Below are 21,360 nucleotides of genomic sequence, written 5' to 3' on the forward strand. Positions count from 1 at the left end.
TTTGATGGGAGAGAGTGCCCAGGTCGCCAGCTCAGGTCTCTCAACTTGGCATTTTCCTCCATGTTGATGTACTTTTCAGCTCTTTCCTGTACATCGCTTAGGGAGATGGGGTGTCTTTTTGATATGGACTGTGAGAAGGGACCTTCTCTGAGTCCATTGACTAACCCCATTATGACTGCCTCGGTGGGCAGGTCTTGAATCTCTAAACATGCCTTGTTGAACCTTTCCATATAGGCTCGTAAGGATTCTCCTATCTCCTGTTTTATTCCCAGGAGGCTTGGTGCATGTTTTACTTTATCTTTTTGGATAGAGAACCTCATCAAGAACTTCCTTGAGAGGTCTTCAAAGCTGGTAACCGACCTCGGGAGGAGGCTGTCGAACCACTTCATCGCTGCTTTCGACAAGGTTGTCGGAAAAGCTTTACATCGCGTAGCATCAGAAGCATCAGCCAGATACATCCGACTTTTAAAATTGCTCAAATGATGCTTCGGATCAGTGGTTCCATCGTAGAGGTCCATATCGGGGCTTCTAAAGTTTCTCGGAACTTTTGCCCTCATTATGTCCTCACTAAAAGGATCTTCCCCTCCTAGGGGCGATTCTTCTCTACTGTCACGGGAGTTCCGACCTTTGAGGGTGGATTCTAACTTTAAGAGTTTTTTCTCTAACTCTTTTCGTCGATCCATCTCCTCTCTTAGGTGTTTTTCTATCTCCCTTTGTCGCTCCCGTTCCTGTTCTAGTTGTTCCAAACGACTTTGGTGGACATGGACTAATCCCATAAGCTCAGTTGCGTGGGACTGTCCGTCTTTCTCTGACTCACGGCCTTCAGAGGAATTCACCTTCGGGGTTTTGACTCCGGAGGTTCCTTCTTTGTGTTGATCGTTGGTTTCCTGATGGAGGGTTAGGTCCGCGTCATTATTTCCGGTGTCCAGATTCTCTTGTTCAGAATCTGTTTCCACATGACCCTCCTCAGGGGATCTGTCCGCCATCATTGGTTGATCTCTCGGGTCCCCGGTAATGGCGCCAATGTTACGGTAGGTAACCGGAGATTAATGGGCTGGATGGCGCTGGTTGGCCCAATCGTCTGAGGGAGGAAGCCTTTGTCAGGGTCTGCGCCTTGGGGGCCTCCGTCCGACTTGTGAGTATGAGTGAATGAGGGGTGGTACCTGCAAAGACACTCCGATGCCTAAGTCAGCAAAGGGGTTAACAGGTCTAGAGAGTATTGGAACCTAGAGATACCTGAAGGGTGTCAGTGTATTTATAGTGGTGATCCAATAACCACCATTGGAGTAGTGCCACTTTTCTAGGGTGTTAACCGTCCCTTTATCTTAGGGAAGTTAAGATATGGCTCGTGGAAGTGGTTAGAGAGATTCTAGGGGCAGTTACTCATTCAAATGAGTGCTTATCTGCCAGCTAACCCTCGTTCCCGACTTCCTTAGAGCAAGTCGACACGAGTACCGACTTTGTAGTGGCTGATCTGGTGAAAGGTGAGGTCAACCCTTTGGGTTGGGCCTTTTTACTTGGACCCTGGGCCTTAATCGTTGGGCCAGGATATGAACAGTAATCAACACTTTCTTTCTGTGCAAATCCTTTTGCTACTAACCTAGCTTTGAATCTTGTACCATCTGACTTAGTAGGATCTTTTTTTCTTTTATACACCCACTTACAACCAATTACAGTTTTTCCCACGGGCAATGGGACCACATCCCATGTCTTGTTCTTATGAAGAGATTGCATCTCTTCCTCCATAGCGACAAACCAACTCTCTCTATCTTTGTCTTTGATAGCATGTTTGAAGGTGACCGGCTCATCATCCTCCACTGAGAGTGCATAATCTACCAAGTTTACCTGCCCATAATGTCTCAAAGGCTTGTCTGACCCGAACTTCTGAACAAATTTATAATTCCTCTTTGGCCTAGTAGATGCCAAAGAATCCTGCTGCAGCTGTTGTAATGCATGTGCATTTTCTCGCTGAATTTTCTCATGATCAAGTTCATCCTCTGCGTCATCTCGAGTAGCATTAGGATGCTCCACCTGAACATTACTAGAGTCTATTTGTTGGTACTTAGACTCTATCTCCACCACTTGAGTATTTGAAGTTTTTTCAACATCACCATCATCTGGCACCATATCTTTAGACAAAGCTACCATAGATCGTTCATCAAAGGTAACATCCCTGCTAATTACAAACTTAGAATCATTTACACTCTAAAGGCGATAGCCTTGAACCCCTCTTGGATACCCCAAAAAGATTGCCTTCTTTGCTCTATCATCAAGCTTATTATTTTTGACATGATAATAGGCTGTGCATCCAAAGACTCTGAGTTTCTCGTAATCTACATGTTCCCCTGACCACACCTTATAAGGTGTGTTTCCATCTAGAGAAGAATGTGGGGATCGATTCACTATGTAGCAAGCTGTAGCAACTGATTTTGCCCACCATTCTCTGCCTAACCCGAAATTAGAGCGCATACACCTTGCCTTCTCAAGTAGTGTACGATTCAGTCGTTCGGCGACTCCATTTTATTGTGGTGTTTCTCTAACTGTCTAGTGTCTTGTAATGCCTTCTCGGTCACAGAACTCCTTGAAAGCCCCATCCGTGTACTCTGTGTCATTATCAGATCGTAGAGTTTTTAGCTTCCTACCTGTTCGGTTTTCAACCATTGCTCTCCACCGTTTAAAAGTATCGAATACCTCATTCTTATGTTTGAGGAAGTAAATTCAAACATACCTCGAATAATCATCAACAAAAGTAACAAAATACCTGGAACCACACTTGGAAGTAACTTTAGCCGGGCCCCAAACATCAGTATGCACGTAGTCTAACAACTCTCTGCTTTTATGCTTGCTTGTAGAAAACTTCACCCTATGTGCCTTTCCATACACACAATGCTCACAAAATTCCATTTATGGTTTCTTCATATTTTTCAGCAAACCTTGTCCACAAAGCAATGATAGACCTTTCTCTGACATATGTCCAAGCCGCATGTGCCATATTCTTGTGCAATTTGTTTGATCTCTACTTCCACCGATTCCAACTGCTAACTCACCTGTGACTGTTGTCCCCAAAAGAGAATAAAGATTACCGTGACGAACTCCCTTCATCACTACCAAAGAACCACGAATAACTTTTAGTACCCCATTTTCCGCAACTATTTTGCAACCATTTTTCTCCAACAAACCTATGGAGATAAGATTTTTTCGCAAGTCTGGAATATGTTTCACATCCTTTAAGGTTCTTATTATTCCATCATACATCTTAATTTTTATAGTACCCAACCCCACAGTTTACAAGCATGATCATTGCCCATTAAAACTGTGCCACCATTTATGCTTTCATAGGTAGTAAACCACTTCCTATTTGAACACATATGGTGAGAGGCTCCTGAATCAAGAATCCACTTACCGGAGATTTCATAAGATTGTTCTGTTACAGAGTAACAATCCTCCTCATCATTTGAGACGTAGCTTGCTTCTTACTTTTCTTTCGGGTTGTCGTTGTCATTGTTCTGTTTCTTGAAAGTTATCTTCTTATTTGGACAATTTGCTTTGAAGTGTCCAGCCTCACCACATTTAAAGCATGTTCTCTCTGCGTGAGGTCTAGATTTTGGCCTAGACTTTCCACGCTTATTACCTTTTCCTCTTTCATTAGTCCTTCCTCTAGCCGCGAACAATCCTTGTGCTTGATCATTATACTCTCTTCCATTTGAAGATGACATTACACTTGTAGCAACCTTACGTAGATTATCTGCTAAAAGTGATGCCCTCGTCTCATCCATGGTCAGAGTGTCACCCACCAGCATCAATGTCTGCACCAGATTTTCATAGGACTTCGGTAATGAAAGTAACAATATGAGTGCCAGGTCTTCATCATCAACCTTCACATCTATATCCTTTAAGTTTGATATGATCCTATCAAACTTATTGATATATTCTCGGATTGAGGTGCCTTCCTCCATCTTGCATGTATACAATTTGGATTTTAAGTAGATCCTGTTAGTTAGAGTCTTTGTCATGAAGTTACTCTCTAACTTTAACCAGACGCCTGCTGCAGTTGCTTCTTCATTCACCAAGAAAGCAACATCCCTCTCAAGGAATAAGATTATTGCAGCCCGTGCCTCAAGATCTAATTCTTCCCAATCCTCATCTTTCATTCCTTCTGGCTTTTTCTCTTTTCCCGCTAGTGCCTTGTGTAACTTCTGTGATATAAGCAGATTTTTCATCTGCATCCTCCAATAGGAAAAATTATTTTTTCCATTGAACTTTTCGATTTCATATTTGCCTACTTTGACATTACTACTAGTAGAAGTCATTATATTCAAAATTGAATTTTACCACTCAAATAATGAATAATATAACGTTGGCTCTTGATACCAATTGTTGAGTCTGCAGCGAAATTTTGACTTCTAATAGATAGAAAGTAATATGAAATTGAACACTACCCACAATAATGCACTAACTATAACAAAGCCAATATGAGAAAATAGGATGTGAATTAACTTTCTTTTTTATTTGATGATGTTTTAACTAGATTATTACAGAAATATATATAGTATCATCTATACTATAATTTTAATGAATGAGAATAGTTTCCTCCTATGAAAACTCCCTACAAGTTCTTTTCTATTAAAACTCCTTGCAAATCTTATTTTACTCCCTAAGTTTGCTCTTAACCTTTCTTTTTTTTTTTTTTACCAAAAATAGGAGACTCGAACCCACAACCTCTTAGATGAGTATGGAAAGATTATGCCATTTGAGCTATAACTCATTGGCGCTCTTAACCTTTCTTTTATTCTCACAGCATTGCTTCTTGATATGTATATGATTTTAATATTTTATACACATTCAAGAGATGGTAAAGACAAAGTAATTAGAGGTTGAAAGAGCCAAACAATGCACCTCTTGTTAGCCTTATTTCATGAAATTATTTTATGCTTTTGATTGAACATCTATCTTTCATTCAATTAATCCACTCAATATCTTAGTTTCAATATATGATTTCTATATAATTTCTAACATTTACAAATTTTTAAAGTGTAAAAATCAAATTATAATTTTATTAAAAATATAGGAATTAATTATGTAATTTAACTTATAGTTTATAATATATAATAACTATTATATTATAACTATAATTCAAGGAGTATTATAATTTATTGTTGCTATTCAACATAGAAATTAAGATATTTAAGAGAATATAGATGAGATCATAACTTTTACATTTAAACAAATAAAAATCATTAAAAGATCAATAATATTTCCAATTACAAATGGTGATTTGCAAGGATGACAATATCTTTCGGAGTAAGTTACTTATGGATTCTAATTTCTATATGAAATTCAAGTCCATTGATTGCTTTTAGTAGAATTATATATATGTGTGTGTCGATGTACAGGGGTATTGTTTCAACAATCTATTTAAGATTTATTAAAATAAATTTTGCTACCTTTTCTATCACTTAAAAGTTTGAACCTTAACAAAATTCAAAAATTCATACTAATATTTACTTAATCAATTAATTTTATACTTTTTCAACTAATAATCCACTCGTTAAAAAGCGCAAATTAACAGATAAACTATAAGAGAATCCAATTTTTCCCACACGTATAAGCTACATGCCCATACAAATATGATTAGCATTAGTTTATCAAATCCGTGACCTCTTTATACCATGCTTGCATGTGGTCTTTCCGCCCGTATGCTACCTAGCCCTAGGTAAAAAATTTGAGGTGTCACAATAAAAAAATATCATGTGTCTAAAATTAATTTTCACCTTAGTTTTTTTTTAAGAATAAATTACCATTTGTATCCATGAAAGATACAGACACTGACAAATGTATCCATATAAGAATAAAACGACAATTGTACCCACGGAAGATAGCTTCCGTGTGCCAAGAATACCCTAACGGACCAATTGTGTAACCAACGTCCGGGTACTCTTGGCACACGGAAGCTATCTTTCGTGATTATAATTGTCGTTTTATTCTTATATAGATGCATTTGTCAGCATCTGTATCTTTTATGGATATAAATGGTAATTTATTCTTTTTTTAATATAAAACTATCCTACCTATACATTAAAATCAATTATTAATATATATATTAAAATATAAAATATATATATAAATAAATTAAATAATCTATGTATTTATATACAAATATATAATAATTAATTTTAATGACTAATTTTAATATATACAATTTTTTTTGTTTAATATATGATATGATTCATGATAAATAGAAGATTATATTGAAGGAGATTATTTCCATAGCATATTAAATCTAGTGTAAGATTTTCTTCGTGTACTAGAAAAGATGCCACTGGTTTTTGCATTTGTGAAGAGACTAACCCAACCCATATTTAGTTCAATGACCTTGAACCAGGATCATAGTCATCCCTCCAACAGGACACAAAAGAAGGTGACATTTTGCCAAATCTATTTAACCTTATTTGATAGCTGTCTTGAGACATAAATAATATACAAAACACTCAGAAATATAAATTTATTTATAAATGATACAAATTCATATACAAAAACAAAGAAAATGTCTTTGTTGTACAACAAAATTTGCCCAATTTTTGTTTATTAAAAAACTTAGTATAATTGGGGTAAGGATAGTTTGTTTTGTCTCTGTCTTTATCTCTGTATTTTCTATTCTAAAACACTTACTAAACGTTGCATTATATATCTCCAAATGGATTTCTTCCCTTCTTCGAAAAAGGATTTGGAGTGGTTTGTGTCATATACTCACCACTTGAAAGCTTCATGGTGCTTAGGGATCCAAAAACACTTTCATCATCACTTGTACTAGCAGCTCTTTCAAATCTACAAGAACCATTTCAAAATTTAGCCTTAGAGCAAGAACCATGTCAAAATCTAAGTTATTAGATGAGTTTCTACACGATGTACAAAAGAAGATAGATAGTAAAAAAATATTTCTTTTTTAGAACAACATTAGGTGTATATATGAGGCGTTAGATCTCATGTCGACTGACATCCCTTTGTAGATCCCTCTTAGATTGATTTTAAACTCCATTCAATGATGAATCGGCTGTAAGTCGGCACGAAAATCATACAATAAATAACACAACTCAAGGTTTCATGCTGCCTATTTTCATCACATTATCCACATTTCCACTTCTCTAGTACCTCTTCAAGTACATGGAAGATGATTAGTACAATGTTTTAAGAATAATAAGAAACCAGCCTGTTACATTGTATCATAGTTGTATTCAACATAATATCTAAAGGAATAAGATTTACCTAGGAGGTTGCATGTTATTAACTTGGCCAAAGTATGCACCTGAAAGGATAGAGTTAGAAATAACTATAACTAAATTAAACTAAGAAAACATTTCATCAGAAAATGAAAGATGAAAAAGGGCAATACTATTGGGAAATCCAGATGCAGATTGTGGATGAACAAGTGGAGATCCAAAACTTGTGGACTGAGGAACCATTCCCGAAGACCCATAACTTGAAGCATGCATTAGTCCTGCTCCGGGAGATACAGGTAGGGTACATGACATATTGGGAAGCTGCAGACAAACAATGTTTATTGTCTTAATACAAATATGTGAATTCAAAATTCAGAGAAAAGCGTTATCATGTGCCAACTTGATAATTATTTCTTTACTACTTAGTTTCAAAATAACGTTCAATTTGAACTAAGTGATGCATTGTCTAACTAAAAAATATATTGATTTTATGTTCAATGTACCACCACAATGTCCCAATTGACAGTTATTTTGAAACGAATGGAATAACTATTTACTATTGCCATAGAAGTTTAATGTCTAGTTGAAGAAAAGGTAAAATAAGTAAATCTATCTAAGAAAGCAGACAAATTTTGAAGCAGAAATATACAGAAAGGCTATCAGATTCACTGTAATAAGTCAAAACAGTTCTAATGTTTGCACATACTGATAAGGTGTGGGCTAAAGGTTTGTCCTCAGTTGCTGCAAATGGATTTGATGAGGATCTTGCTGCAATAGGGAATGCTGAGGGGGACTGCAAATGAAAAAAATCAACAAAATCATAATACACACAGAAACCAAAAGAGAAAAGAATATTGTTGGATTAAGCATTTACCACTAGGCCAGAAATCTATTGGTAGCTTTTGGCATAGTGATAATTGCTCGTTCCAACAAAAAGATAAATGAAATGATGATCTGCATAGGATATACCGGTGCATTAGGATAATACTGTAAGCCATATCCCATTCCATGGTGTTGAGGTTGATCATTTTGCCAACCTGAAAGTGGTGTAGGAGGGCCAGATAAGTAGCTTGAAGAGAAAAGGTCCTGCAGAGAATTCATTCATGCCTTAAGGTTCTCTGAGTTCTTAAGAGAAATAAAATTATACAATACAAGGTAGCAGCTCATCTATTACCTCTGGAAGTTCCATTCTTCCAGTAGACCTGTTTTCTACTGTTGAAGGTTTTAAGCCAACACCAGATTTGGTTTCTTGAGTTGGTTTTGAGTTGGTCTGAGGAGAGAGTTCAGTGAAAGCACTGGAGGGATCATGTGAATTTAGAACATCTGATTGCTGCATATAAACAAATTCAGAAACTTGAGTAACTTTGCAAGCAACAAACAATAACAACTAAGTCTTATCCCACTAGATGGAATCAGCTAGATATAGGTCAAAATTTCCATAATACCCAGAGATATATCATATTTATATCTTAAGCTGCCTAACTATTTGCTATCTGATCTACTCTCCAAACTAGAGCCTCCGTGCCTTCTCCAAACATTTCTGTAATTTACAGTACCCAAACTCTACTCTTTTTACTTTATATCCACAAATGTTAACATCAAGGTCTAAAATTAAGGCTATCAAATAGCCAGACATAGTTGACATTTAGTTTCTCACCATATCATTTGGAGCTATAGGTGTGATTGGTGTACTTGTTGGTTGTGCTGTAGAGCTACTACCTACTGATACTGCAGGAGAGAATTGCATGCTTGGTGATGTCTGCCAATCTAAGACTTTGTTGGACTCTTCTCTATGATTTATCTCATCATTTGAAGGCAAAGCATTAGAAGGTTGTTCCATCTCATTGGCTTGGATCGGTATAATAGACCAAGCATCACTACTGGTTGGTGAAGCAGTTGCCTCGGATATTGGAAAAGGTGGCAAGTGCTGCAAATCCCCATGTGTGCTCGAATTTTCTACAGGCACAATTGTTAGATCATTGTTAAAAGTTGAGACCGTAGACATGTCCCCAGTTGTTGCAACCAATGGACCTGACAATTCAGAAAGTAAGAAATCTAAGGAATTTGTATGTGTTGCTTGAGGTGTTGTCATTGTTACAGAAGATGTGAATATATTTGTGTTTGAGATTTTGTTTTCGGCAGCATTAGCGACTGGAAAATCTTCAAATATAGCCCAGTTTTCTTCAATTGGTTGTGATATAGACTGCATTTCTGGTACAGAAGCAGCGTTAGAGGCCTGCAATTAGTACCCAAATCATGAAGCTTTCAGGAGGAACAATTTCTTGTCAGATGGATTTTTCTCAAAAAAAAAAAATGCCACTCTGATGCATGACATTTGGAAACTAAAATTCATCCAAGATATAGTTCAAATGAGATTTTATAATGTAATGACAACCATACCACTTACTTTAAGAGATGGACCATTCTCTCCTGATACTTCTCCCAAAGGGCGTACGACAGGTAATTGAGATTCGTCTACAGTCTTCTGCCTGGCTGGTTGAAGCTGTTTTAGCTTTGTGTCTAAATCTGTAACCTTGCTGTTTCTTGATTCACCGTCTCGGAACCTGTTGTCAACAACCTCAATTTGTATAGGCTTTCTAGCAAAGCTGCCATGCCTTGCCAAATTTTGGGCATATCTTGGGCTTCTTCTTTCATCAACGTAAAATCTAACATTGTTATTGTCATCACTTCTTATATCAGGAGATCTTGCACTAGAACTTCTCTGAACTCTAGCTTCATAAGATGGACTTTTTGGCTCAATACGAAATAAATTAATCTTCTTACTTTGGTATGGTTCCTCCTTTCCTTCCTGTGCAAGTAAAGTAAACAAAATTTTTGACAAAAGGAGCACACAGCACAAGGAACTCATCTTTTCAGTTATGTCTTAGTTTTAACTAGTGATAATAAATCTAAGAACAATGTTAAACAATGAGAAACAAAATTTTTAGTAATTTTCTACCGAAACAACAATGATCTTTAGATGAATAAAGTAGTATTCCCTACTTACTGATCTAAGGATTGAGACACATACCATACTGCATTGTTCTGGTAAACAGATTCTGACCAAAAAATCTATCTAGCTAGTATCTTTTTTCTATAATCCAAAAGATAACAAAAGAACCTACCACTAGATAACAAAAGAACTTACTTCTCTAATCCTCGGAAGATCCACATGATGTTCACCGGTAAATTTTCTTTCCACATACACATTCTTGATGAACTCGCGGAGTCTCTGCATGTTGCTGGATGCAAAGATGTGAATTAGAAGAGGTGATGAATGTACTAATTAGAATCTATAAAAACATCTCCAATGCTCAAACAAGATTACCTCCGGTAGGAGGATACCTGTGATTGCAACTGAAAAATATAAAAATAAGAAAGAATCTAAAGAAACCCGCGAGAGATGAGATGCAAAGTTACTTGGATTCAGGGTAAGAATGTCGTTGAGGGTCCCAGCATTTAAAATAAATTTCCTTGGCTCTCTGTTCATGGATTGATGTCAGATTTGTTTTAATTACCAAATAAATAGATTTGTTTAGCATGATCAATTTGTTCATACCTCGTTACCACCTGCTTGAATAGCTTCAACTTCTTCTAAAGTAAATTTAGCCATGGATACTGATTTTACTCGATGTGTAAATTCTCGACTGTTTTATACATAGAAACATATGGTAAGTAAAGAAAAACATGTTATATATCTGCACTAAGTTGATTTCTTTTCTTCTTTCCCCCCCTTTATGTGAGTTCGAAATCAATTAGACTCCAACTAATCTAGCTCGAGTCGAATTGGTTCAATATTGGAGTATTGTGCTTGCCATGATAGTTTTTTCCCATACACAAGATGCTAACTTAGATTACTCCCTGAGTTCCCTTTTATTTGTCACTATCCCAATTTTGTACTCAAATATGTTGATGGATGTACCAAAATGTTATAGTAACAGATAAAACGAAACATGTTAAAGAGACCAACTGTTGAACCACGTTTCTCTACTCAACTGATATGAAAATATAAACCTTGGACCATCTCAATATAGGAGTTGTTACGTAACATGATGAAACCACGTTGTTAAAGTAAAAGAGGATTATCCAAAACCCTAAAACTGATAACAATTTGAAATACAAAAGCAGCTAAAAGAAACATAAAATAGATTAATCAATAGAAAGCACGGATTTTGTAATGCTTACTGTATTCCACTGCAATTTGTGCAGACAAATGTGCAGAAAGTTGTACACACATATTGTGGTCCCTGAATCATCATTAGAAAAATCATGTATAAACCATCTCTTTCTTTTTATAAATTCTTTTCTTTTTTATAGGTTACAATACTTTCAAGTTTCAACATTGATTAATTCAATAATTTCATAGCGTACCAAGAGGTTGCAATTGATGCATCTTCGATTTTCAGGAAGTTTCAAAAGACCACGAATTATTTTTTCAATCTTCGCTTCATCTTTTTTCGAATTTCCCATTGTCTCTCAAATGATCAATACCTTAACTAACAACCACAACCACAACCAAAACAATGGATTAAAAATAATTAATTAAACAAATAAAAAGTTGAAAAGCAATCCAGCTCACAAGATGTTTCTAATCATTTAATTCATGTCAATTGAAACTTTTGAAGCGTGACACCACAATGTGACATAAAACAGAGAAAAAACGGAAGGGTTTCTAGAAAATGAACCTGGTGTATGAAGAGGGAAATAGAATATGAATGCGTGAACAAAGAGAGAAAGCGAAAAGACGTTAAGTTAGGTTAGGGAGGGAAAGAAGGAATATCAGAACAAAGGGAATGAAACTTTACCGGTAATACCGGTTCCCAAACGCGGGAGGCCTCTGGCGTTTTGATTTTTAGATTTTGTATATTTTATTTGGGCTTAAATTAGAAGTTCAACATTTTCATTTCTCAATTGGGGGTCAACATTTTTAGATTTTGTATGTGCGTGTGCAGTCCCCGCAGGAATCCTTCCTCTCGGATAGTTTTGTGATCCCTAATTGCAAAAACTATTATTCTAAGTGCATGAAAATTTATACAATATCAGAAACAATAATCGAACACGCCCCTATTTAATATAACTATCAAGAAATTAAAAATTTTGTGGCTTCAACGGATACTTTCGCCTCTGAATCTCTGATTGTCGTATCGTATTTAAAATATGAGAAAGTATAGGGAGCCAATGACCTAAGCGTACAATGTGTACAATGAGAGTTTGGAAAGTATTAGAGATATTATTATTAGTGTTACATTGTCTTGTCAAGTTACACTTTTGGGATGAGTGGTTTCAGGACATTGTATAAGAATTCCAGATCTAGAAGGTCAAGGGTTCGAACTTATCCGGATGGTTATTCTGCATATTATAGATGATGTTCATTTGATTCATAAACCAACACTTAGACCATTGGCTCCCTAGCACTACTCTTAAAATATATATATATTATACCAATTATCGCACAATCTTTCACATATAGCTTAAATGATGAGAGGAAACACTAAGCAATTGCGTTAAGATACAAAAGGAGATTTATCCGTCTCGAAAAGTAGCTACGCAAATTGATATAGACATTAGATATTCTATAACATTGTCACATTAGTTTGTTCTAGAAATTAATATATCTTATTTTTCTTCCAGTCCTTCTATGAAGCCACATAATGTTTTATTATTTCTCCTCCATCAACCATCAACTTTATCTTCCGTCCAAACTCCGCCTCGCTATCCTGCCGTTTATATTAGTGCTATGCAATTATGCATAATATTCAAAACTATACAAATGCTAAAATGACAAATGAATTAAATCGAGTGATCCAGTCATTAATGGTTTAATACTGTTATTATCAAACGATGTGTTTTTATAAAACAAATAGCTGACAAAAAATTGGGCTGAAGTGCTGAACATATTCAAGTTTGCCCTGATTTGACCAATCTTTATGTAAATTGTTACCTTTTCCCATACCATCTTTAATATGCAAACAATAAAGAACTAATATTACTATATGATGCATTCTAATATCAGATGGTACATTTACATAACATTAGAACGTTAAACGATTTCATCAATTCTCTTCCATTCTAATTCCATAATATCCCATTCCATGCCTTTCATCAACAATCAGCATAACCCGCAAATCACAATCTTTCCCTCCCACCCGAAGCTATGTTAAATTGAATAATCTCTTTGTTGGTCCGTACTATATTTACAAAGAAAAGGGTGAAATTGCCTTCAACGGGTGAACCGGTGAAGCTAATACCATAGAAACCAGTAGTTACTAGTTAGCAGTTAATTTGCGAATCATTTTTGTAAATTCTATGACAGAAATAGAACTGTAATTTCCATTCAAGGTGTGGTATTATTTGCCGATTTCTATTTTCATATTTAACATTGGGAACCTGAGGATATGGGAAGAGAGAAGGGGGGAAAAAAAAAAGAAAAAAAAAATCTGCACAAAATTCCTTAGACCCATACTAGGAAGATCAACTGCAACAATTACCCTGAACTAAGTAGAACCCTCAAGCTGAATAAGGTGCTACTCAAAAGTGCAAGAGAGTTGCACAAAAAATTCTTCCCCTCAATGATTTCCCCTCATTATTTGGAGCTCAGTATGGAGTCCATGGATAACGAGAGGAGGCCGAAGCACTTCCGAACCCGTGTCGCATCTAGCCGACATCACTGCTGAGCCTCCTCACCTCTAATGCAGCTCAGTGGCACACTGAAGAGATCCATGAAGCTGTAATAGTATCCAATCTACCCATCACCATTCGAGTCCTCCGAAGCTTTTATCGCTTCAGCAGTCATGAGAGCAGCAACAGCACGGTGAATTGCTAGATCTGCTCGGTAAAGCAGTCTTTGAGCCCTCTCTCTCTTTAATCTGGCCATGTTATGTGCATGCCGAGCAGCACCTGAGGCATCACGCAATTTAAACTCATCAAGATCTGAACCATCTAATTGTTCAAAGTCATGCCCTTGAGGGCCATCCATTGGGTACTTCCTGTGACCCATCATGTCGTAATAGCCCATGTTCCATTGATTAACCCCATTTCTCTTCCCTGACCCCGACAATCTCGGACTATCAGAAATCAAGTGTGAATCATTATGATACATATTCCTTGGCTTGTTCCGGTGATGTTTAGGTGTATATTTCCTGTCAAACCCACCATTGTTCATAAAATAATATCTCACGCTGCCAGCATCACGTGGTGAGAATCCCCTCAGTGAGCTCTGAGGCAATGGGGAATCATCCAAAGAATCATAATTGTGGCCTGGATAAGAAATCCTTTCATCACCAAATGCAAATCCATTCAATCTCCTTCCTGTGTTTTACAACAATCAGATGTAAGGAGGAGCTCATAATTTGTTCAAACTGTACTTACACAGCTAGTAAATCAAATACTCACCAGGAGTGTGGAAACCGTCATGTTCATACATAATACTGTTTGCATGCCCTGACACTGAAATTCTCTTTTGTGAACGTTGTTTTGATCCCTTGTTCGGTACTTCCAAACCCCTTGGTTTCAAACAGAAAGCAAACATGGGAGGCTTCTCCAAAGGTGCAAACTTGTCCAGGCATCCATTAGAATGAGGGATGTTATTCTTGCTCATGGCTACTTCCCACTCTCTCAATTGTTGTTGGTATCTTTCCCATTGAGGTGGCTGAACAGAATTAAAGATAAGATATAAAGTTTCAACCAAATCATAACCAAGCACACACATCACACATATCATGTGCCTAGAAGAAAACAGATAATCTTGAGAAAACAAAATGCTATTACACACCACCAAATTTTAAGCCAGTCAATTTTGAAATTAAACCCACAATCTTTCAAATAAACAGGACCACTTCAAAATTAGCAATGTTACATCATGCAGCCATATCTCAAGGTCAGTTATAAAAATGGCAAACTTAGAAACACTTGGCTGGATGCGAAGTCAGATATACATTTATGAATTAATAAAACCCAAAAAGTATGCAGGAATATAGATCAATGCCATAGTTATTCACCACCATAAATGCATTATATGCATTGACTTGGTAATGGCTCACTTTGCAATTGCAGTATTAACCTCGCTTCCTCCTCCCTTCCCTTCCCCCACTCTCGTTTTACATTAAGTCACAAAAACAGTTCAGTAAAGATAGGTAATTTTTACAATACCTGAAAATGCCGTATCAAAGCCATTCCTCTCTTCTGCCTTTTCTGCTGCCAATATTCATAAATGGTTTTGGCTATAGGCATCGTTGCAACATCAACCATGAGTTCTTCTATTTCAATAGGTGTAAACTGGTCTTGCTTCTGAGCATATGCAGCCTTTTCAAACCTATCTATTGTCTTCTCAAATATTTCCTCCGAGATCCCATCCATGCTATAATTGTCTTTTTCAGAATTTTGCAAAGTCAAAATCCACTGCTCATCCTCACTGTCCATATCATACAGGACATTTGATGAATTCAGGGCCATATCAACATCTGTTTCAACTTGGCGAAAATATTTAGAACTCCGAACAAAACTAGCTTCAGATTCATGACCATCATTTTCTTCAATCAAGATAACACCTGGAATAGGTATATTTTTAACTGAAGCCGCACGGATGTTACGGTTGTAACATTCCTCATGCATCTCTTTGAAAAGAGCCCACTGACTCCTATCAGGAAATTCTAAGACCCAATCTTTCCCTCCTTTCCACATCATAGCATGCGTATAGCGATTAGTTGATCCAGTTTGCAGAAACTGATGTGCTTTGTATGAGTACCTAGTAACTCCTGCAAGTTTTACAGAAAGTTTCCACTCATTATGGTCAAACAGCTCTAAAACAACCTGGGCACCATATTCTCTCCACCCTTTATCCCCAAGGGTAATCAAGACATTTGCATCACAAGATAAGGACTCCAAATTCTTTTCAGGACCTCTAGCAACATCTGATGACTTCTTGTCATTAGCTTTCCTAATCCTCTTGTGAGGTAGCCCTTTCTGATGACCCCTATGCCTCGAGCCAAAATCATAACCAGCAAAAGGAACTGAATAAGATACTTGTGTCCGTGGCTTCTTTGGTCCATTACTAAAGCCATTTTGAAGAGAATCAACCTTCCCATCGGACCATCCATGTGACTTGAATCCCAATGTGGAATTAGTTTTGTTTTGATGCCAAGAACTTCGGGGAGCAGTTGGATTGGGGCTTTGAATGACACCTCCATTTATATTCCAAGAAAATTCAGAAGAGTGCTGAGCATAATGTAAATCACCATCGACAGATTTCTCAAAATGATCAACTGAAGGAATTTTAACACTGAGATTACCGCGAAATGAATGAGAACCATCATTAGCTTTAACATCAGCAGTTAAAGAAGTAGGAGACAGTGAGCAGCCATCATCAGCTTTAACCTCATCAGGTAAAGAACTTGAAGGCAAAGTGCACACATCAGAATGATCGGATTGCCACCTTGGTAACTGAATAGCAGCTGGCCTCTCTGGAACATTACAACCAGAAGTTCTATCATCACTAAGACCGATATTCTGTTGATTTTGAGAAAGAATTCCACCACTGCAATCAGATGCACAAATTATCGGATTGGACTTGGCACAAACCAATCCATCACACACAACATCCTTTGATGAAGTCATCATAACTTTGTCCAAATTAAACTCTTCCCTCCTTTCAGAGCAACCATCTGTCTTCAGACCAGAGTCTTCCTGAGCATCTACCAAGGCTTTATCACAAAAGCTTATATGAGCTACTGACTGCTCCATCAGCAACTTAAGATGCAAACTGAGAAAAAATGTGGGTGCAGCCGCAAAAGAAAGAGAAAAAGGAAAAACCTTCCTCTTTCCGGCATCAGAAGACTGATGGGTGTCAACCCGAGTGAACTCTCTAGAAACACCCATAATATTAATCCCCGGTCTAGTCCTCTTTCGCATGATCTGTTCTCGTAAAGTCACAATTTATCCAAGGAAAATAAATAAATAAATAATAATAAATCAACATAATAGACTTTGCAGTGCCTGTCTGCCTGACAAGCTTTGAGACAAGACATAAATAAATGTAGCTAGGAATAGGTTAAATGATGTGAACAAAATAGAACTACCGATCAAGAAACTAGAAAACTAGAAGAAAGTACCTTTACTGTGGATGGCTGCCCACTGATGGATGTAACAGGATGCCCACTTGTTCCATTTTGAAGTGCCTGGATGTTATCATACGTGCATTCAGAGAGATGGAGCTGCTTACTGAGTAAGCAATGTTTCTTAAGCTTTGAATCCAAGTACATCCACTTTGAATTCTCCACTCTTGAGAAATTGTAAAAAGCAAATACAAGTGGCTTTTTAATGACATGAACACTTGAAAACCTGAATCTGATCGATGTAACTGGCAACTCCAAGTCAATATATTCCCCCTGATCGACAGGTTGGTTAAATACTCTAAGGACCCAAAAGACAAATGCCGCAGCCATCTTTGAGCATCCTTCGAACAACAGGAACCTAAGCCCAAACACATTATCAACAAAAAGCATCTCCAAATGAACTCTTGGCCACATGGTTATAACTGTTCCATAACGAAGCAGCAGAACAGCACGGACCAGCCACAAATTGTCAGATCTAAACGAGTCATTCAGCACCGAGCGTATTGGAAAATTGAAGTCGAATTTGAATGCTGCTGACCCTGTGTCCAACCAAAGTTTAGTTACTCCTTCTGAATATGTCAACCGCAATGGACCCTTAGTCTCAACACTCCTGTCAACTGGTTCTCTGACAATGGAACAAGAAGCATTTATATTAGCATGCATCTCTTTAGGGACAAGAGGGGATTTTGATGTTGGCCTACGCCTTGTCCTAACATAGACAATAGGCTGTTTGCCATCTTTGTGGCAATTGGCACTTTGCAATGAGGACTTCTTCCCAAGATTGTCACCTAATTTATCATGTGAAACAGAACCACTGGAGATACTACCTTTACCCTCTCTCAAGTAACTCTTGGTTGAGCATCCCTGTACTTTTACGGGTTCATCATAAAAGGATGAGACTGTACCTGGAAGAGGACCAGAGGACCTATGTTTTTTAATACCATGCAAAGCAGAAGATTTAACCCGATGAGAAGATCGAGCCAACCATGAGATTATAGGCTCTGTGTCCATACAGTTTTCTCCACAGCTATCATCCTCTGTAATATCATCTCTTACTTGCCTTTCTTTTCTGGACTTGCTCCCTTTTTGTGCATCAGAATCCATACTTTTCTTTACTGTTCTTTTTTCCCCTGCTTCTCTTCGAACTTCACTAGGAAATAAAAGGAGTTTGAACCTCTCAGTTTGAAGATTAACCCATTCTTGGTCCCGATCATCATATTTGATATGGTGAAGCTTACTTTCTTTGTCATAGCCATCAACAAGGCCATAGTACCAACTCTGGTCCAACGGCCAAAAAACCTTAATTCTCTGGTTCAATACCCAGTCCGGATCCAAATCACCTAACAAAATTTCATAGAAGTGCCGCCTCTTCCTGGAACTACCCTTCTCTTTGTCCAGTTTCCTTGGTCTCAAGACTCTATTGGCAGTATCAACTGACGCTGATTCTGAACCTGGAGACTTTGATCCATGACTACTAATATTTCTACTAGAAGGCAGCAAAAAGGACAGACCAGTACAGTTTGGATCAAACCGTGAAGATAGCATCCTTGCTGCATTCTCCTCAAGATTTGCCTCATCATCCTCCCGCAAATGATCAGATATTTTACTGCTATCTATTAGAGGCTCAGCCTCCTTGGCAACCCTAATTCTATCTGAAGACAAAGCCTTTCGCTTCCTATCCTTCCTCCGTGGCCTCTTTAAAGAGGAATCACCACTATTTACAGCAGAATGACAGGCACTCTCCTCCTTACCCTTGAAATGCTGCACAGAACTTGAATCACAACTCCTACTTTCCTTAATCTCATCAACATCCTTCTGTTTAGTCTTTGAAGACTCAACCCCCCTGTCCAAATCATCAATGCTTAACTTAGGCAACTGATCGCCATTGCAACTTCTACCACTTGGCTGACCTGCCAGGTTCGGTGCTTGACGAACTTCAAATTTCTTCCGCCCCACAAAATCCCTCTTTCGCTTTGGAATACATACAGGACCATCACTGAGAATTAGTGAATGTCTATTAACCCCACTACTGCTACTCAATCCCTGCTTGGCCTCCAACTTATGTTCACACAAATCCTGCCTACTGGAGCCAGGCCCTTTGTGAGATTCTTCATCAACAACCTTCTTGATGCAACCATCAGCATTTTCTAGGCTGCTTAGAGGCAGTTCCTTTCTACTCCTCTTTTTCTTGCTCCTCTTCTCATCACCACCCCCACCATGATTACTCCCTTTCCTCTTTAGGTTCTTCTCAGGGGCCTCGTTTGTAACTTTTGATTTATACAAACTCTTCAGATCCAAAGATCTCGATTTTTTGGGAATTGCAGCGCCATGTGAGTTCCCTTCTCTATCTTCCATGAACAATCGGCAGTACAGTACCAAATTCCCAAATTTTCACATTCCATCATACATATCGGAACGCTTTTTCCAGATCTGAACCACCAAAAAAGGAAAAGAAAAATCACAACTAATCCCTACACCATTTTCAAAGTACTAAGATCACGAGAATTCTACGCATGCATTGGAATAATCGCATTAAACAACACCGAACATATTAAAAACAAATTCGTAACAAATTCATACACGTACCTCAACCGACACACCGCAGAGCAGTTGATTCCGCCCCCAAATCGCGAGGATCACCACCACGGATCATGAGTTAGGGTTTGAATCTCACCTCTTCGAACAAAAACCCTAATCTAATTGTGAATTTGGGATTGAAATTCACCGATAAATTTCGATTTCAATTTTGCTTTTTTTGTTTTTTTCAAAAACCGCGAGAGACGGACGAGAGCTAGGGTTTCTTTTCAGTTTCGCGAGAAAGGGTTTTTAGATCGAAAAATATCAAAATATTGAAGTAGTTGAAATGGAAAATAGCTCGGAAAACACAGATTGTTTTTTAATGACACGTGGCACTGTAGGGTCCGATGGATCGGAAATTATCGGTGCTGTCTACAATCGTCTATTTCGTGGTCTACGATAAGCAGGACTTTATGAAAGGTTCATGAGCATACGATTGAAATATGAACAGCTCGATTGGATTTTTGGCATGAGACGAGCACGAAGATTCCGTAATGTTCTCGCGGTTGCACGAGACATAGGCGATAAGATTTATGCGCACTGTTTTCTGACGAGAAAATGGAAAGTGAAATCAATTTCCACTGAGTGGTTTGGTAATGGGGCCCTCGTCTTTGGTAAAATTCGGAAATGCCATTGAGCTTTTAAGGATCCCTTGGAAATGTATTTTCAATTTCTAATTTCTATTATATTTAGGGAGTGGATTCTCTCCAATGAAAAAAAATTGGACGGTGTTAATTGTGATCTTTTACTTTTTATTATTTTCTCTCTCTCATTTTTAATTTTGGCCCCACTTATAAAATTAATGGTGAGAGATCACACTACATTTTCTCTAAGTGTTGAAAAAACTAGAAAAGATCCATTTCCTTCTATTCAATATTTTTTTCGAATCTTAAGAAAAATACTCCTCATAAGAAAGGAATTTTTAATTTAAATTAATAAAATATAATATTAAATTAATAAAATATAATATTTATTGAAATATGTAAATAGAAAAATATTCTATAAACATGATGTGATATATCATTGTACACTGAAACACTTTAAAAACGCATCTTAAATATGTAATTACTAAAAAGTGATACACGCTGACTGTTACACATCTCGAATCCAAATGCATCTAAAATATGTAATAAATGTTGAAAATAGATACTGAGTACTCGACATATATGACTAATGAATTTTAAGCCTTAGTAGCTGATATATGTTCAGCTCAACTATATATAGGGTGTGGTTAAGATGTTTATTCATCTAAGGGGTTTTTGTTAGTTTTGGAAAGCTTGAAAAGCATATATAGCTCACAAAGATGTGGTGCCAAATATCATGTGGCACTCCAAACCTATGCACCTTTCTACAAAAGTAATCGTAAATCTCATCCTCTAATATATAATATAATCAACATTTACTTGTTAATTTTATAAAATGCAAAAGATAATATTTATCAGTAGTTCAAATTCTGC

General features: G+C 37.2%; 2 protein-coding genes across 5 annotated transcripts; both read right to left on the bottom strand.

Moving 5' to 3' along the window:
- Positions 1–6,476: 6,476 nt before the first annotated feature.
- LOC112770501 (uncharacterized) lies at positions 6,477–12,039 on the bottom strand. Of its 4 annotated transcripts, none has more exons than XM_025814849.3 (14): positions 11,903–12,039; positions 11,589–11,713; positions 11,403–11,464; positions 10,777–10,864; positions 10,638–10,699; positions 10,366–10,459; positions 9,625–10,026; positions 8,875–9,453; positions 8,392–8,547; positions 8,187–8,303; positions 7,924–8,010; positions 7,391–7,538; positions 7,264–7,303; positions 6,477–6,825 (listed from the first exon to the last, which is right to left on the bottom strand). In XM_025814849.3, exons 2-14 carry the CDS (start codon positions 11,685–11,687, stop codon positions 6,681–6,683), a joined length of 2,079 nt encoding a protein of 692 aa, XP_025670634.1. In that variant the 5' UTR covers positions 11,688–11,713; positions 11,903–12,039; the 3' UTR covers positions 6,477–6,680. The 4 variants fall into 4 exon arrangements, with proteins under 4 accessions (XP_025670634.1, XP_072080554.1, XP_029150846.1 ...); XM_072224453.1 differs by having other exon boundaries at positions 8,875–9,173; positions 10,002–10,026; positions 11,903–12,017; XM_029295013.2 differs by lacking the exons at positions 10,638–10,699; positions 10,777–10,864 and having other exon boundaries at positions 11,903–12,017.
- A 1,470-nt stretch (positions 12,040–13,509) lies between these two features.
- LOC112769238 (uncharacterized) lies at positions 13,510–20,237 on the bottom strand. The gene is made up of 5 exons (XM_025813693.3): positions 19,913–20,237; positions 17,324–19,756; positions 15,366–17,126; positions 14,610–14,865; positions 13,510–14,525 (listed from the first exon to the last, which is right to left on the bottom strand). The coding sequence occupies exons 2-5, from the start codon at positions 19,679–19,681 to the stop codon at positions 13,960–13,962; spliced, it is 4,941 nt and encodes a 1,646-aa protein (XP_025669478.1). The 5' UTR covers positions 19,682–19,756; positions 19,913–20,237; the 3' UTR covers positions 13,510–13,959.
- Positions 20,238–21,360: the final 1,123 nt, after the last annotated feature.

The sequence above is a fragment of the Arachis hypogaea genome, chromosome 18 (assembly GCF_003086295.3).
Source record: "Arachis hypogaea cultivar Tifrunner chromosome 18, arahy.Tifrunner.gnm2.J5K5, whole genome shotgun sequence".
In the NCBI taxonomy this organism is placed as follows: Eukaryota; Viridiplantae; Streptophyta; class Magnoliopsida; order Fabales; family Fabaceae; genus Arachis; species Arachis hypogaea.

What these genes read in the sequence shown, in the direction of transcription:
- LOC112770501 (XM_025814849.3), bottom strand. Translation starts at nt 11,687, where the DNA reads ATGGGAAATTCGAAAAAAGATGAAGCGAAGATTGAAAAAATAATTCGT. An exon ending in TTCAAGCAGGTGGTAACGAG is followed by an intron (nt 10,700 to 10,776) that starts GTATGAACAAAT and finishes ATCCATGAACAG; the next exon opens with AGAGCCAAGGAAATTTATTT. An exon ending in CTTTAGCCCACACCTTATCA is followed by an intron (nt 7,539 to 7,923) that starts GTATGTGCAAAC and finishes GTTTGTCTGCAG; the next exon opens with CTTCCCAATATGTCATGTAC.
- LOC112769238 (XM_025813693.3), bottom strand. Translation starts at nt 19,681, where the DNA reads ATGGAAGATAGAGAAGGGAACTCACATGGCGCTGCAATTCCCAAAAAA. An exon ending in CTTTGATACGGCATTTTCAG is followed by an intron (nt 14,866 to 15,365) that starts GTATTGTAAAAA and finishes AATTCTGTTCAG; the next exon opens with CCACCTCAATGGGAAAGATA. An exon ending in TGACGGTTTCCACACTCCTG is followed by an intron (nt 14,526 to 14,609) that starts GTGAGTATTTGA and finishes TGTAAAACACAG; the next exon opens with GAAGGAGATTGAATGGATTT.